Source organism: Eumetopias jubatus, unplaced genomic scaffold (genome assembly GCF_037043125.1).
Source record: "Eumetopias jubatus isolate StellerSeaLion01/CBP00866 unplaced genomic scaffold, mEumJub1_p1.0 scaffold_14, whole genome shotgun sequence".
NCBI classification, from domain to species: Eukaryota; Metazoa; Chordata; class Mammalia; order Carnivora; family Otariidae; genus Eumetopias; species Eumetopias jubatus.
Genome location: NW_028274820.1, coordinates 599009 through 616128, shown reverse-complemented (window position 1 = coordinate 616128; position 17120 = coordinate 599009). Strand labels below are relative to the sequence as shown.

Below are 17120 nucleotides of genomic sequence, written 5' to 3'. Positions count from 1 at the left end.
TGGCTGGCCTCTGGCTCCAGGAGCTGGATCTGTCTCTCTGCAGGACACGGCCTGGCGGGAAGCGCACAGATTGTGGGGAGCATGTCCATCTTCTGCTCAGGGTCCAGGTGCTGCTCTCAGCCTGGCTGAGTCTCAGCTAAGACCCCGGAGACCACACAGTCTTCTTTCCATTCCCTGGCTCATCCCCGCTCCCCCGCTGGGGTCATCTGGGATCACCTGTGATAAACTATGTGCAGTGAAATCCCCATCTCAGGCTCTGCTTCAGGGGGAAGATCCTGGAGCAGGGACAGAAACCCTGAGTGGGGGCTGGAGTCTCCGCATGGGCCAGCCAGGTGTATGGGGGCGGGGCCTGGAGGGGACCAGATGGTGGCACACAGGCAGCCCTGGGCCCTTGACTCTTCTCCCCACCCACGGCTGACTCAGAGCTGACTCAGGGTGGGCCTGAGCCCCCTCGGCTTCTGTCTTCCCTGGCACGTCTAGGGTGGCTCTTCTGAGTCAGGCCAGGGTCCATGAGACACAGGATCTGAGAGATAGCAGGCTTCTTCCTGCAGTTGCCTTGGGTAGGCGGCCACACGGAAGGTGCTCCCCACAGTCTCCCTTATCAGCTCAGCCTTGGCGTGGGGGCCAAGGTCTGGTCCATCCGGTGATAGGGAGAGCCCAAGGGAGGGAGCAGAAGGTGAGTACCGTGCACCTGTGCTGTTTGCGTGGGGCTCCCAGTCTCACTGCCCCTGCAGGGTTGGCAGGGACAGGCCTGGCCCGGGAGGGGGACAGGGTGGGAGAGCCAGGTGGGCAGAGGAGGCTGTGGCTCTCGCATCTGGGATCTCTGTGCACTGTCAGGCCTCGGGGGGCTGATCTTCCCCTCCACCCAGAGGAGGAGATTTGTCACTGGTCACTCCACCCCTAACTGTCCCCTCTGTTATCAGGTTGTTAATATTAATTAACAACTGTTGCTAAGGTTGACAGTGCTAGGGTGTATCCCAGCCACAGCTGGCTTGGTCTTGAGAGAGGGCTGGGCAGAGAGGGGGTCTGAGGCTGGGCAGGGTGAGGGTGGGCAGGGTGGGTGGCTGGGGGTTTGGAGGGCCAACTCTGGCTCTGGGAAGTGGGCCAAGGGGAGACCCCAGCACCTCACCAGGAGGCTCACTGAGAGAGTGGGACAAAGGCAGGAGGGCAGAAGAAGGTGGATCATTAACTAGTTGGGAGCCGGGGGAGGTGTGAGGCTCAGCCCCATTGGCCCCAGCTGAGTCAGGCCAGGCTGTCCGTAACGGGGAGGCTGCCTAGCTGTACACCCCCAGTTTCAGCACATGAGCCATCCAGACAAGCCCTGTGTGTCTCCAAGAGCCGGCCCTCGGCTGTCCCCGGCTGTGCCTGTGGCCTAGCCCCACTGCCCTCGGACCCCTTCCCCTGCGCTGGGATGGCGGAGGCCGGCCTGAGGGGCTGGCTGCTACGGGCACTGGTCCTGCACTTGGTGAGTCTGGGTGCTGGCGGCCCCTCCGCCACTGCCTGCCCGGGGGGTGCTGTGGGGGGGGCGGCGTGGCCACGGCGAGGAGGGCCTGGAGTCTGAGGCGCTGGTCTGTGGACGGATGAGGGATCCCAGGTGGCCCCAGCAGGGGTGCAGGTAGGGGTCCCGGGGACCGGGGATGACGGGGTGCCTCCCCTCGCTGGTGCGCCATGGACGTCCTGGCCTGAGGTGGGAGCGCAGGGGTGAGGGAGGGGCCCGTCCTGGGCTGCTGTGGGGTGGGCTCAGGGGGGGGTCACCTGACGAGGATTTAGCATCTGGAGGCCGGGGGAGTTCTGGTGCTCTTGCCTCGAGTTTCTCCGTCGCTCGCATGTCCCTGAGGACGGGCGAAGGCTTTCGGCCCCAAGCAGGTGAGGGCAGGGCAAGCTCTGCACAGAATCTCCAAGAGGGGCCCTGGGCCTCCGAGCGCGGGCTGCAGCTCCGGCAGATGGCGGGACCTTTGAAGGCACAGGGCCACTTGGATTCAGCCCCCGACCTGCCGGGCCACCGGGTCCCGGCAGGACCACGCCACAGCCTCCAGGGTTCTCCCAGCCCAGTCCGTTCTCCCCACCTGCCCCCTCACCCTCCGCCGTGACCTTGCTAAATGCAGGTCTGTCCAGCCACCTCCCTCTCCAGTGACCCCCGCCACTCAGGATGAAGGCCCGGCTGTGCCTGCCCACCCATCGCCCCCAGACACAGTGGGAGGCACCCCACCTCTCCCTGGGTCCCCCAGCGGTCCACCCCACGCGTGCCCCTGCCCTGGGTCCTCCCGCCCGCACTGCCCGCCAGCCTCCCGAGGCGCTGCCTGGTGCTGGGGCCCGTGGTGACGTAGCCCTGCCCCGTAGGCCCAGGGAGTGCTGTACACGCCGATCCACCAGGCTGGCTACTGCGCTTTCTATGATGAGTGTGGGAAGAACCCGGAGCTGTCCGGGGGCCTGGCCCCTCTGTCGAACGTGTCCTGCCTGTCCAATACGCCCGCCGTCCACGTCACAGGTGACCACCTGGCCCTCCTGCAGCGCATCTGCCCCGGCCTCTACACGGGCCCCAACACCACCTACGCCTGCTGCTCCTCCAAGCAGCTGGTGTCCCTGGAGGTGAGCCTGACGGTCACCAAGGCCCTCCTCACCCGCTGCCCTGCCTGCTCCGACAACTTCGTGAACCTACACTGCCACAATACCTGCAGCCCCGACCAGAGCCTCTTCATCAACGTGACCCGCGTGGTGGGGGGCGGGGGCAGCCGGCCCCAGGCCGTGGTGGCCTACGAGGCTTTCTACCAGAACAGCTTCGCCCAGCGGACCTACGACTCCTGCAGCCGGGTGCGCATCCCCTCGGCTGCCACACTGGCCGTGGGCACCATGTGCGGCGTGTACGGCTCCGCCCTCTGCAACGCTCAGCGCTGGCTCAATTTCCAGGGGGACACAGGGAACGGCCTGGCCCCCCTGGACATCACCTTCCACCTGCTGGAGCCGGGCCAGGCCCCCGGGAGCGGGATGCAGCCTCTGAACACAGAGGTCAGGCCCTGTAACGAGTCCCAGGGGAATGGCATGGAGGCCTGCTCCTGCCAGGACTGCGCTGCGTCCTGCCCGGTCATCCCCCGGCCCCAGGCCCTGGACGCCACCTTCTACCTGGGCCGGATGGCGGGCGGGCTGGCCCTCGTCATCATCCTCTGCTCTGCGCTCGCCCTGCTCACGGCCTTCCTGGTGGGGACCTGCCTGGCCTCGGCCCGCCGCCGGGAAAAGACGCCGGGCCCCAAGGCGGGCATAAGCCTGTCTGACAGACTCAGTCTCACCACCCACACCGTCCTTAGCCGGTGCTTCCAGGGCTGGGGCACGTGGGTGGCCTCGTGGCCGCTGACCGTCCTCTTCCTGTCCATCGCAGTGGTGGTGGCCTTGTCGGGAGGCCTGGCCTTTGTGGAGCTGACCACGGACCCCGTGGAGCTGTGGTCGGCCCCCAGCAGCCAAGCCCGCAGTGAGAAGGCGTTCCACGACCAGCATTTCGGCCCCTTCTTCCGGACCAACCAGGTGATCCTGCGGGCCCCCAACCAGCCCAGCTACCGCTACGACTCCCTGCTGCTTGGGCCCAAGAACTTCAGCGGGATCCTGGTCTCGGACCTCCTGCTGGAGCTACTGGAGCTGCAGGAGAGGCTGCGGCACCTGCAGGTGTGGTCGCCCGCGGAGCAGCGCAACATCTCGCTGCAGGACATCTGCTTCGCGCCCCTCAACCCGCACAACGCCAGTCTCTCCGACTGCTGTGTCAACAGCCTCCTGCAGTATTTCCAGAACAACCGCACACGCTTGCTGCTCACCGCCAACCAGACGCTCATGGGGCACACCTCCCAGGTGGACTGGAGGGACCACTTCCTCTACTGCGCCAAGTGAGTGCCCAGCCGGGGCTGTGGTGGGCGCCAGGGCCTCGCAGCCCCTGGGCTGCCGCGTGGCTCAGCGTCTCGGTCTCAGGGGCTGCACCACACCCTCTCCCCCCAAGCCTCCCCCACGGGCCCCACTCGCTGTTGCAGATTTGCAGGGGGCCATCTCGGCCTCCCTGGTTCCGACTCCACTCGGACATAGCAGTGGCACCCTTGCGCGTCCTTGCTTTGTGTGTTACAGAGCAATGTGACAGCCCCACACGTGCGTGGGCTTCTGTGCGGGCCCCTGAGGCCAGCAGGGTCCCCCGCAAGGTGCTCTCGGGCCAGGGCAGGGGCTGGGGCTCATCTCAGGTTCCACGCACCTGGGCTGGGTGCCCCTGTGCAGGAGGCAGCCACACAGCCTGGTGCTTTCTGGGTTCGGTCCCCAGCGGCCTCCACTCTGCCGCAGTGTGAACCAGGATGCTGAGGCCTCTGGGCCTCGGGGCTGGGAGTGGGGACTCCCGGGCCACCACGGCCTGGAGGGCAGCAGGTGGGCAGGCAGTGGCTGAGGCTCTCTGAGGCTGCAGCAGGCAGAGGTTCTCAGCGTCTGGAGAGACCCAAGTCCCCACAGAGCTCTAGACAGAACACAGGTTCTATCTACTGACACCTCCCACACGAGAAAGCAAAACTGAGAAATGAAAAAATCTGTATTAGTTCTTTACAAATCACAGTAATGAGCCCATTGCATGTCCACAGAGGTAGCATAGTGTCTCACTTAATAGAAGACAGCTGGATCCTGGCATCTGCATGTGGTCTGTGGGTCGGAGGCAAGTGAGAACACTTGACCTCGCCCCTGTGTGGCCAGATGAGGGAGGCATGTTGCGACAGCCTTCGACATACCTGGGGTTACCTTTGATACTATGCCAGAGTCAGCAGGTGGTTGTTTTCTAGACGTTAGTTGCAATATGGAGTCTGAAGCCATGTTGGTGAACCGTCTGTACCCCTTATATCCGAGGGCAAATGAGGGGGAAAGGCAAAGAGCATCGTAGTGTTATCATGAAAATAGGTTTGGCCTTGCAGACCCTGGGCCCTGACGCCACACTGAGAACCACTGGATTAGAGGAGAGAGACCCAGGGCTCCACCCCCTGGGGAAGCCCATGGTTTGGGCCACTTCCCAGAGTCTGTGCCTCGGCCCCAGCTGGCCCTCAGAACTAGCGGGTCAGGGTGGAAGCTCTGGCCCCAGGCGCAGTCCTCATGTTGGCTTTATTTTGGTGTTGGATGCTCACAACAGCTCTTGGGTGGCCTGATGATCCCCATTCGAGACAGGAAAATGGGCCCAGGGGTGTAGTGAGCTGCTCCAGGTTACAGGGCAACCAGCACGCCCAGGACAGCTGGTGCCCGACGTGGTCACTTGCAAAGAGCACTTTGTCCAGGTGCCCAAGGTATGCTTGCAGGAAGGCTTAGTAGAGACGTGCCCAAGGTCCTGGGCTGGTCACCTGTCCGCAGAAAGAAGGATCTGAACTCAGGGCCTGGAGGGTTCCAGGCTGGCGAGGGAAGAGGCTGAGCAGTGCGAGGCCCGGGCAGCTGTCTTGTGCTGACTCCAGGGGCGAAGTCCTGGGGTCCCCCCAGGGGGCCATGTATGTGATGCCCACCCACCTTGTCTGGGCTGTGTCCCTGAGCCCGGAGCCTCGGGCAGGTGTGTGGGGAGAGGGTCCACCGTGGGCTGGGCCGCATGAAGTCCTTTGAGAGAAATGGTTCTGACCACGGGGGCAGGTGCCGGTGCTAACAGCCTGGGGCTGGGTGCCGGGTCTGTCAGCGGGCACAGGGCCGGGAAAGATCCTTCCTTCTGCCCCCAGCGCCCCGCTCACCTTCAAGGATGGCACGGCCCTAGCCCTGAGCTGCATAGCTGACTACGGGGGCCCGGTCTTCCCCTTCCTTGCCGTGGGGGGTTACAAAGGTAAGCCTCTTGGCCCCAGGGCAGGCCAGCGAGGGGGCAGTATGGGGCAGGAGGAGTGGTGGGAAGGAATGGTGATGGGATCTTGCTGCTTGGGGGTGGCCACCTGCTCTTGGCCGAGAGAGGGGGGTCGGGGGAGGGGTTAGACAATGACTTGGACACGCAAGGTTGGGGAGGGGAGCAGGGGTGAGGCTGGAGTGGGGAGGGGAGCAGGGGTGGGGCTGGAGTGGGGAGGGGAGCAGGGGTGAGGCTGGAGTGGGGAGGGGAGCAGGGGTGGGGCTGGAGTGGGGAGGGGAGCAGGGGTGAGGCTGGAGTGGGGAGGGGAGCAGGGGTGGGGCTGGAGTGGGGAGGGGAGCAGGGGTGAGGCTGGAGTGGGGAGGGGAGCAGGGGTGAGGCTGGAGTCGGGGAAGGGAGCAGGGGTGAGGAAGGAGGGTGGCTGAGCATTTCTCATCCCAGGGAAGGACTACTCTGAGGCAGAGGCCCTGTTCATGACCTTCTCCCTCAACAACTATGCCCCTGGGGACCCCCGGCTGGAGAGCGCCAAGCTCTGGGAGGCGGCCTTCTTGAAGGAGGTGAAGGCCTTCCAGCAGAGTTCAGCTGGCAGGTTCCAGGTCGCGTTCATGGCGGAGGTAGGTTTCGGGGTCCCTGGCTCTGCGGGGGCGGAGGACCCCGGTGTGGGGGGTACCTCAGGTGGGTTCCTCCCCGTCCCGCAGCCCCACTGGGTCAGTGCTGTCGGGCTGTGTGTCCGCAGCGCTCCCTGGAGGACGAGATCAACCGCACCACGGCCCAGGACCTGCCCATCTTCGGGATCAGCTACATCGTCATCTTCCTGTACATCTCCCTGGCCCTGGGCAGATACTCCAGCTGGCGCCGGGTGCTGGTGAGAACTCGGGGGGGCGGGGGCACGGCGGGGTGGCTTGTCCAGACATCCAGAACCTTCCCCACAGGGGCTTCCCGAAGGGTAATGCTTTTTGGAGGTGTCCTGCTCTCAGACAGGCCGCCCTGGAGCAGACGCAGAGCTGAGCTTTAGAACACCCAACAAGGCGTGCTGCGGGAGAGGCGCAGGCTCCCGCGGGGTGCAGCCCGGAGGCTGAGCCTGGTCCCGTTGCAGGTGGACTCCAAGGTCACGCTGGGCCTGGGCGGGGTGGCGGTGGTGCTGGGAGCAGTCACGGCGGCCATGGGCTTCTTCTCCTACCTGGGCGTGCCCTCCTCCCTGGTGATCCTTCAGGTGGTGCCTTTCCTGGTGCTTGCCGTGGGGGCCGACAACATCTTCATTTTTGTTCTGGAGTACCAGGTGAGAGGGCGGGGGGGCGGTCTCCCCCTCTCGCAGGGGCGGCCCTGCACCCCCCGGGCTTCTGGCCAGCTCTGCTCGTGCATGCATGTCCCAGGTTCCTGTAGAGATCAGAGGGTTCCGGGTCACTTCACGGCGCCTGTGTCCCCTGCACTCGCTCTCCCTCGAGCCATCATGCCCTCTATGAGCGTCACGGCCTCCTCCGTGGCATGCCACGGACGCACAGTCTGAGTTGATCTAGGCTCTCCTGTCGGTAGACATTGAGGGACCTGCGGATATGTTGGAACAAGCTATGGACGTCCCCAAACGTGCCAAGCGTGTCTCTGGGCCAGACCCCGCAAAGTGGATAAGGCAGAGAGCAGAGCATTCGAGGGATCTGCTCCTGACGGGGGTGGGGTGGGGTGGAGCACGGGCACGGGCCAGCTCCCTGCCCATGGCCGGCTCTGGACCCTGTCCCTGATGTGCCCACTCAGAGGCTGCCTCGGAGGCCTGGAGAGCGGCGAGAGGAGCACACTGGCCGCGCGCTGGGCAGAGTGGCCCCCAGCATGCTGCTCTGCAGCCTGTCTGAGGCCATCTGCTTCTTTCTTGGTGAGCCTGGGCAGCCCCTCCCCGCCAGGCCACAGGAGGGCTGGGGGCACTAGGTGTGGGCAGCCCCCTTCCCTCCACTGCTCTGAGCAGACGCCTCGCCCTGAGACTCACCCCTGCACCCCCAGGGGCCCTGACCCCCATGCCAGCTGTGAGAACCTTTGCCCTGACCTCCGGCTTTGCGATCATCCTCGACTTCCTGCTCCAGGTGTCCGCCTTCGTGGCCCTGTTTTCCCTGGACAGCAGGAGGCAGGAGGTAGGGGTGGTGCAGGACCCAGGGGCCTGCCTGGCCTCATCTCTGTGGGGATGGGGGGCAGGGATCAGAGAGTGGGGCTGGATGCAGGGAGAGCATGCTGGGATGTGTGGGCCACGAAGCCCCCAGGGCCCCAGAGAAAAGGTGATTTAGGGGAATATGATCAAACCTGCAAAGTACAAAAGGTCTAGAAAAAAATGGAAGTGAGATGTTGACGGGGAGCTAGTGTTTCTGCGACAGTGCAAAGTTTAGAGGTGTTTAATCAAGAGAGAAAAACAAACAACACAGCACTCTGGCACATCCCCTTGCAAGGCACTTCCACGGGGCGGGGGTGGGGGTGGGGGGAGGCAGTGCCCGGGGCTGCTTTGGGGCCACCCCGAGGGACTGCTTCGCTCTAGGCCTCCCGGTTGGATGTCTGCCCCTGCGTTGGTGCCCCGAAGCTGCCCCCACCTGACCAAAGCGAGGGGCTCCTGCTCCGATTCTTCCGGAAGTTCTATGTCCCACTCCTGCTGCACAGGGTCACGCGCGTGGTTGTGGTGAGTGGGGTGGGAGGCGCGGCTTGGGGGTCCTCCCACCCCTGGGGCAGCGGGGATGGGAGGGTCTGCTCAGCCTGGCCCCTGGTCCTGCCTGCCTGCGAAGGGGTCGACAGCTTGCCCAGGCCCCGGGGCTCAAGCACAGGGGTGGCTGGGATTCAAGTCTGCCCAGCTCCAGAATATCCCCCTACCTCCTCAGCTACTGCTGTTCATGGGCCTGTTTGGAGTGGGGCTCTATTTCATGTGCCACATCAGCGTGGGACTGGATCAGGAGCTGGCCCTGCCCAAGGTGAGCTGCGCCTGGTGACCTCTAGTTGGTGGCCTTGCTCCCCTGGGGTTCAGGAGGGTCAGCGCACATGGCTGGTGGACGGCAGGGGCCAGGGGCTTGGTGGGCGGTACAGGGCTGTTCACAGTGCTGACCTGGGGAGGGAAGCTGAATCAGTTCGTGAATGCCCAGGCCCCATGGGGCTCTGTGGGAGGCAAGACTCTGTGGCTCAAGGAGTTGGAGAGCCTCGTGGGTAGAAGAGAGGTGTGAGGGGCTGGAGCACATGTAGGATCTGAGGGGGACAGCATCGAGGATGATCCCACCTGCCTGTGGACACCCACCAACCCCCCTGTGGTCCCCCTGCACTGGTGCCCACCGTCTCCTCTCCGTCTCTGTGGATTGGACGCCTCTCAGATGGACATCTGAGCTCCCAGAATGGGAACCCTACAGTGTGTCCTGTGTGTGTGGCTCATTCCACTCAGCATCGCGTCCTCCAGGTTCATCCACGCTGGAGTAGGTGTCAAGAGTGTCCTTCCTCTTCCAGGCTGAGGATTTTCATACACACGCCCCACATTTTGTTTATCCATCATTTGTCTGCTACGGACACGGTTCCTTCCGGGTCTGAGCGGCTGGGAATGACGCTGCCGTGAACACGGGTGCACAGCTGTCTCTTCCAGAACCTGCTTTGGGATGTGTTCCCAGAGGTGGAACTGCTGGAACAGATCATAATTCTAATTTTAGTTTTTTGAGTACCACCATACTGTTTTCCACGTAGCTGTTCTGTTTTATGATCCCCTCTATGGCTCTCCAGGAGTCCGATGTCTCCCTGTCCATGCCAACACTTGTTTCTGGCTTTTTTCTTTTTCTGTTTCAATGGCAGCTGTCCTGACGGGTGTGAAGGGGCATCTCATTGAGGTTTTGATCTGCTTTCCCTGATGAGCAGTGATATCGAGCATCTTTTCATGTGCTCATTGGCCATTTGTGTGTCTTCTTTGGAGAAATGTCTGTTCAAGTGTTTTGCCCATTTTACAGCTTGCTTTATTGTTGTTGTTTTGTTTCTTTGTTGAATTTTGGGAGTTCTCTAGATATTCTGGGTAGTAATCCCTTATCAGATACATGATTTGCAGATGTTTTCTTCATTTCTATCGGTTGCCTTTCTACTCTATCAGTAGTGTGCTCTGATAAACAAAAGTTTTTAAGTTTTGTGGTGCCTGGCTGGCTCAGTGGGAAGAGCATGTGACTCCTGATCTCAGGGTTGTTGAGTTCAGGCCCCACGTTGGGTGTAGCAATGACTTAAAAATAAAATCTTTAAAAAAAAGTTTTTCATTTTCATAAAGTACAATTTGCCTATTTTTCTGTTTGTTAACTGGGCTTTTGGTGTCATTCAAGAAATAATCACCAAATCCAGTATCTTGAAGCTTTTCTCCTATGTTTCCTCTAAGGGTATTACAAATTCAACTCTTAAGTGTTGGATCCATTTTGAGTTAATTTTTGTACATAGTTACATATATTTTTTTCTTTCCTTTTTTTTTAAGTAGGCTCCAAACCCAGTGTGGAACCCAGCATGGGGCTTGAACTCATAACCCCGAGATCAAGACCTGACCTGAGGTCAAGAGTCAGATGCTCAACTGACCAAGCCACCCAGGTGCCCCAGAGTTGTGTATAATTTTTGTATTGTGATTACATTTTTAATGTAAAAAATTATCATACCTGTGTCACAAACACTTCCTTATATAACTGTTTTTCTTATAGATTGCATAGTTGCTTCATTATCTGACTAGGATGAGGCACACAGAAATCAAAGCAAGTTTTACATTAGTAAAAGTTGATCACAGAAGAAAATGTACTTACATAAATGAGATAACACATTAGAAAGAGTACAGATCTATATTTGTAAAGAGATATAGATATTTTGATAATCATTTAATAGTATATAGCCAAAATTATGTATATGTAATTATATACATATATATAACATATACATATATATATTTTTTTAATTTAAGCTCGATTTGGTTAACATACAGTGCATTAGTTTCAGAGATAGAGTTCAGTGATTCATCAATTGCATATGATACCCAGTGCTCATTACATCACGTGCCCTCCTTAATGCCTATCACCCAGTTACCCCATCACCCCACCCACCTCCCTTCCAGCAACCCTCAGTTTGATTTCTAGGTTAAGAGTCTCTTATGGTTTGTCTCCCTCTCTGATTTCATCTTGTTTTATTTTTCCCTCCCTTCTCCCGTGATCCTTTGTTTTGTTTCTTATAATCCACATGTGAGTGAGATCATATGGTATTTGTCTTGCTCTGATTGACTTATTTCATTTAGCATAATACTCTCCAGTTCCATCCATGTTGTTGCAAGTGGTAAGATTTCCTTCTTTTTGATGGCTGCATAATATTCCATTGTATATATGTACCACATCTTCTTTATCCATTCATCTGTTGATGGACATCTGAGCTCTTTCCACAGTCTGGCTCTTGTGGACATTGCTGCTATAGTTGTGTATATTTTTGAAGGTCCAACTTCATTCTTTTGTGTGTGGATGTCCCAATGTCCCAGCACCATCTGTTGAGGAGACTTCTTTTCCCCACTGAATGGCCTGGGCTTCTTTGTCAAATTCCATGTCGCCATATATGCCCAGGTTTATGTCTGGGCTTGCTCTTCCATTTGGTTGTTCTATGTGTCTGTCTTCATGCTGGCACCTCACTGCTTTGATTACTGTATTTTTGTGGCAAGTTTTGAAATCAGGAAATGTGAGTCCTCCAACTTTTTTAAAAAAATTATTTATTTATTTATTTATTTGAGAGAAAGAGAGAGAGCGAGCGAACGTGGGGAAGAGCAGAGGGAGAGGGAGAATCCCAAGCAGAGTGCCCATTGAGTGTGGAGCCCAATGGAAGGCTGGATCCCATGACCCTGAGATCATGACCTGAGCCAAAATCAAGAGTCAGACTCCCAACTGACTGAGCCACCCAGGCGCCCTGAGTCCTCCAACTTTATTCTTCTTTTAAAGATTGTTTGGGCTATTTGGAGTCCCTTGTGGATTTTAGGATGGATTTTTCTATTTCTGCAAGAAAGGTCATTGGGATCTGGACAGGATTGCACTGAATCTGGAGACTCTGTAGCGGACCATAGTCAGTTTTCTGGCCCATGAACGCAGATGTCTTCCCACTTATTTGTGTGTTCTTTAATTTCTTTCGGCGATGCTGTGTGGTTGCCAGCGTGCAGTCCATTCACCCCTTGGGCAACATTAATTCCTAAGTACCTTATTCTTTTTATGCTATTGTTAACTAGGCTTTCCCTAGTTTCCTGTTTGGGTTAGTCAGTGCTCGTGTATAGAGATGCGACTGATTTTTATGTTTGATCTTGTAACTTGCAATCTTGCTCAATTTATTTACTAGTTTTAAGGGGTTTGGGGTGGAATTTTAGAGTTTCATGTATGTAAGATCATGTAATCTATGACCAGAAATTTTCATGTAGTCCTCGTACTTTCCAGCTCCAAGATTCCTTTCTGGATTCTGTTTTATTTTTTCTATTGGTTGATCATTCCATTTTGTCCATACTTTCTTTTCTTGGCTTTGTCTGGATGCTCTTTGAGCATCCCTAAGATAGGTGTTTTAAAGTGTCTGATGAGTGTCTGGGATGGTTGTTGTTGAGAAATGGACAGTTGAGTCTTATCGTATGGTAACTCTAAAGATCAGATTCTCCCCCTTCCCAGGGGGTTTGCTTTAAAAAAAGAAATGTGATTGTTGCTGGTGTCTCTGTTTTGAAGATTAGCCTGAGGAGTAAAATTAAAGACTTATCAGACCTTTTCTGAGCCTGAGCCTTTCCCTGGTACTGTAACATGCGGTGACTTCTCTTGTATTTGTGGTTGCTTCTGAATGTCCCATTCCTTCTACATCTGCCTGCCAAAAGGGAGAAAAGGGAAAACATGGTGAGGAAAATTAATAAACCTATCACTAGTCACTTAAACATCTCAGCAGGCTTGCCAGCTCGAGGAGGGGGCTGACGGCGGCAGCCCGACTCTGCACCACTGAAATCAGAGCAGCACTCAGCAATCAGAGTGCAAACCCGTGATCTTTAGGGGCCGGGGTGCTCCTGTCCCATGCTGGGCCCCGCAAGCCGTGTGCAAAGTGCCCGTGTGTGGCCGGGCAGCCGCTACCATGCTGAGCGCTGAAGGCAACTGGCATTGACCACTATTCAGCTTCTGGGCCTTTCCCTGGGAGCTGCAAGCCCTCAGCAGACCCCTGAGCTCCAAACTATGTCTATCAGACAGGTGCCTCTGGCGCAGGGGTGTCCAGGTGGGGGGATGGGTGCCTGGTACCTTCTACTCCGTCCCCTCAGGATTCATACCTGCTGGACTATTTCTTCAATCTGAACCACTACTTTGAGGTGGGAGCTCCAGTCTACTTTGTCACCACGGGGGGCTACGACTTCTCCAGCAAGGCGGGTATGAATGCCATTTGCTCTAGTGCGGGATGCGACAGCTACTCCTTAACCCAGAAGATACAGTATGCCACCGAGTTCCCTGAGGAGTGAGTGCCCCAGCCAAGCCCTGTCTGTGCCCCCCACCCCCCCTTCCAGACTCCTTGACCTCACCCACCTGTCTTCCCACTGCCCTGTGCCTGGGGGGGGGGTGGGCCCCGGGAAGGACTCACTGCCTGCCCAGCAGGTCCTGCCCCCCCAGCGTCCTCTCCCCTGACCCTCAGGTCTTACCTGGCCATCCCTGCCTCCTCCTGGGTGGATGACTTCATAGACTGGCTGACGCCATCCTCCTGCTGCCGCCTTTATGCCTTTGGTGCTCATAAAGGCGAATTCTGCCCCTCGACCGTCAGTGAGTCAGGGCCTCTGGGGGCTTCCGGCCTACCACAGCTTGGGGAAACTGAGGCAAGCGAGGGGAGCATGGCTAGGCCCTCTTAGCCCCTCCCGCACTCTCGCAGGGTCAGTGAGGGTGGGGGCACAGGCTTGGGGCACCTGTGGGGGTGAGCACCCCCCGAGTTGTGATCTCACGGGTGGTAGAAGGGGGAGAGCCGAGTGTAGCATGTGGCTCTGGCCCCGAGTAGCTGCATTTGTCGGTGGAGTGGGGAGGCCGAAGGGGGTCGTTTCTTTGCCCTACACTTGGCTTCCTCACCTGCTATAGTTGCTGGTGGTTTCCATGACCGAGAGGGGAACCCCTCCTCCTCCAGAGCACATGTGCCACATGCGTGCTGCATGTTTCGGGGGCGGCAGTGCCTGGGCACCTGGATGGCAATGGGGGGCTGCCCAGCCCGGGGGGGGCACTGCCCAGAGCCCCCGCTGTCTTTGCAGACTCCCTGGCCTGCTTGAAGAACTGCATGAACTTCACGCTGGGCCCTCTCCGGCCCTCAGAGGAGCAGTTTCACAAGTACCTTCCCTGGTTCCTCAGTGACCCGCCCAACATCCGGTGTCCCAAAGGGTAAGCCTGGGGTGGGAAGCACAGACGGTCTGCGAGGGTGGCCGAGGTCCCTGATTAAGCCTTTGCTCCGGCCTTGCAGGGGATTGGCAGCGTATAACACCTCCGTGCATTTGGGACCCAATGGCCAGATTTTAGGTAAGTGTGGCCTCACCCGGCAGGGAAGGTCAGAGTTAGCGGCCCTGGGGGTCACCACAAGCCCCAGGGAAGAGCCTCTCAATCTGCAATCTTCTCCCCTTCCTCCTTCATTGGGAGCCTTCCACCTGCCCTGGCCCTGTCCTCAGAGGCCATGTTACCCAGCTCCCCGTTCTCAGACTTCACCCCTGTCTGCCCTGCTTCCTTCTCCCGCCCCCAAATCCTCAGTCAGGGAGACACTCCTGGACGCTTCCAGTGCTGGGGGGTTAGCCACACCCCTTACTCACATGCACAAATCACCGCAAATGTGGGCAGCTGGCTAAACGGAGGACGATTGCCCCTGCCCTGCAGTCACCCTATCCGCTGAACCGCTCCTGCATTTCTGCCTCTCCTTCTGGATCTTCCCTCTAGGAAGATGCACATTGGAAAAGTAATTGACTTAATTTGAAAAAATCCAATGCGTGTTTTGAAACCCTAGAGCACAGCAGCATCTGGGTTTATCTGGGCGGTGTCTTTAGGGGTCCCCCCGGCAGAGGCCGGCTGGGCCCGGGGCTCCCGCGGGGGCAGGACCGGCTGCAGGGCTGCAGTGTGAATCCCGCAGGCTGGGCCCCTTGCTCACAATGGAAGAATATTCCATCGGGGTGGCCTCCCCACCCTGGTCGCAGTCGGGTGTGCCCCAGGGTCTGAGGGTGCCTGCAGGGGGCTCTGACCTTGCCCTTCCTGTGTTCTTCCCCCCCCCCCCCCCCCCCCCCCCCCGCGCGGGCGCAGCCTCGCGGTTCATGGCCTACCACAAGCCGCTGCGGAATTCGCAGGATTACACGGAGGCTCTGCGGGCGTCGCGCGCGCTGGCGGCCAACATCACCGCCCACCTGCGGCAGGTGCCGGGCACCGACCCGGCCTTCGAAGTTTTCCCCTACACGTGAGGCCCGGCGGTGGGGGCGGCGAGGGCAGCGGGAGCAGAGAGGGTCCCCGGGGCGCGCGGAGCCCAACACGGAGGCCACGCGCCCCAGCGGTGACAGCGCTCCGCCCCCAACAGGATCACCAACGTGTTCTACGAGCAGTACCTGAACGTGGTCCCCGAGGGCCTCTTCATGCTGGCCATCTGCCTGCTGCCCACCTTCATCGTCTGCTACCTGCTGCTGGGCATGGACCTGCGCTCGGGCCTCCTCAACCTGTTCTCCATTATCATGATCCTCGTGGACACTGTGGGCTTCATGGCCCTGTGGGGCATCAGCTACAACGCCGTGTCCCTCATCAACCTGGTCACGGTAACCCGTCTTCACTCGACACTCTGCTGCCTTCCGGGGCCCGCGCGCTCCGGCCCTTGCCTAACGCCCCCCCTCTGCCCCCAGGCGGTGGGCATCTCCGCGCTCCGGCCCTTGCCTAACGCGCCCCCCTCTGCCCCCAGGCGGTGGGCATCTCCGCGCTCCGGCCCTTGCCTAACGCCCCCCCCTCTGCCCCCAGGCGGTGGGCATCTCCGCGCTCCGGCCCTTGCCTAACGCCCCCCCCTCTGCCCCCAGGCGGTGGGCATCTCCGCGCTCCGGCCCTTGCGTAACGCCCCCCCTCTGCCCCCAGGCGGTGGGCATCTCCGTGCTCTGGCCCTTGCCTAACGCCCCCCCCTCTGCCCCCAGGCGGTGGGCATCTCCGTGGAGTTCGTGTCGCACATCACCCGCGCCTTTGCGGTCAGCACCCAGCCCACGCGGCTGGAGAGGGCCAAGGAGGCCACCGTCTTCATGGGCAGCGCGGTGAGTGGGCCCGCCGCCCCCCTACACCCCTCCGCCCGTCGCCCCGGGCCCGGCCTCACGCCTGCCTGTGACCCCCCAGGTGTTCGCTGGCGTGGCCATGACCAACCTGCCCGGCATCCTCGTCCTGGGCCTGGCCAAGGCGCAGCTCATCCAGATCTTCTTCTTCCGCCTCAACCTCCTCATCACCGTGCTCGGCCTGCTGCACGGCCTGGTCCTCCTGCCAGTGGTCCTCAGCTACCTGGGTGAGTGCCCAGGCGCCTGCGCACGGGGGCAGGGCCTGCCGCACCCCTGCACCCAGCAGGGCGCCTCCCACACGGCGGCCCCGCCCCCTGCCCCCCCCCCCCGCCCCAGCCCAGCAGGGCGCCTCCCACACAGCCGGCCGCGCCCCTCCTATCGCCCCCCACATCTGTCTTGCAGAGCGGATCCCCGCCCGCCTGCGAACCCCTCTCTCCTTTCTTCCTGGAACGTCCGGTGGCAGCACCCAGCAAACCCTCCTTGCTAAGAGAAGCCGTTCCTCCTGCCGCTGACAGACTCAGGGCAGGGAGGAGCCTCCTGCTCAGCGCATGGCCCCCTGACCGCCGTCCTCTGTGGCTGTTCCCCTGCAGGGCCTGATGTCAACGCAGCTCTAGTGCTGGAGCAGAAGCAGATGGAAGAGGCTGCCAGGGCCAGGATGGCCTCCTGCCCGAGCCACCCGAGCCCGACATCCACGGCCAGCAGCACCTACGTCAACTACGGCTTCGAACCTCCCGCCAAGAGCGGCCTTTACGGTTTTCTGCCCCGCAGTGGACACGAGTTCTGATGACAGCGGGGGCCACCCGGGTCCCCTCGTGGGGGCCTCTTGACTTGTTCTCCCACACAGGGTCTGGGAGAGGCTGTCCCCACGGGGGTGCCTGTGGTGGGACCTTCTCTGGCCACCGGGTTGTACCCATGAGGACACGATTATGCTGAAGGTGGCCAGCGGCAGCGTGGGGGTGACCGGTTCCTGTCTCTCGAACTTGGCGTGTGTCCAGACCCCACAGTGGTGGAGCGTCCTCTTCTCAGCAGACCCTTCCTCCTGCGAGTTTTTAAACTTTAATTCCATAT

At 59.6% G+C, this 17120-nt stretch overlaps 1 protein-coding gene across 1 annotated transcript; it reads left to right on the top strand.

The window, feature by feature from the left end:
• Window positions 1-1411: 1411 nt before the first annotated feature.
• Window positions 1412-16836, top strand: NPC1L1 (NPC1 like intracellular cholesterol transporter 1). Its single transcript, XM_028095421.2, has 19 exons — window positions 1412-1465; window positions 2341-3869; window positions 5697-5797; window positions 6251-6423; window positions 6546-6674; window positions 6906-7088; window positions 7559-7673; window positions 7799-7926; window positions 8322-8459; window positions 8656-8745; window positions 13071-13261; window positions 13436-13560; window positions 14034-14160; window positions 14240-14295; window positions 15061-15211; window positions 15329-15560; window positions 15924-16037; window positions 16117-16279; window positions 16643-16836. Exons 1-19 carry the CDS (start codon window positions 1412-1414, stop codon window positions 16834-16836), a joined length of 3993 nt encoding a protein of 1330 aa, XP_027951222.1.
• The last annotated feature ends 284 nt before the right edge of the window (window positions 16837-17120 follow it).

What these genes read in the sequence shown, in the direction of transcription:
- NPC1L1 (XM_028095421.2), top strand. Translation starts at nt 1,412, where the DNA reads ATGGCGGAGGCCGGCCTGAGGGGCTGGCTGCTACGGGCACTGGTCCTG. An exon ending in CCAGCTGGCGCCGGGTGCTG is followed by an intron (nt 6,675 to 6,905) that starts GTGAGAACTCGG and finishes GTCCCGTTGCAG; the next exon opens with GTGGACTCCAAGGTCACGCT. An exon ending in CCGTCTTCATGGGCAGCGCG is followed by an intron (nt 16,038 to 16,116) that starts GTGAGTGGGCCC and finishes GTGACCCCCCAG; the next exon opens with GTGTTCGCTGGCGTGGCCAT.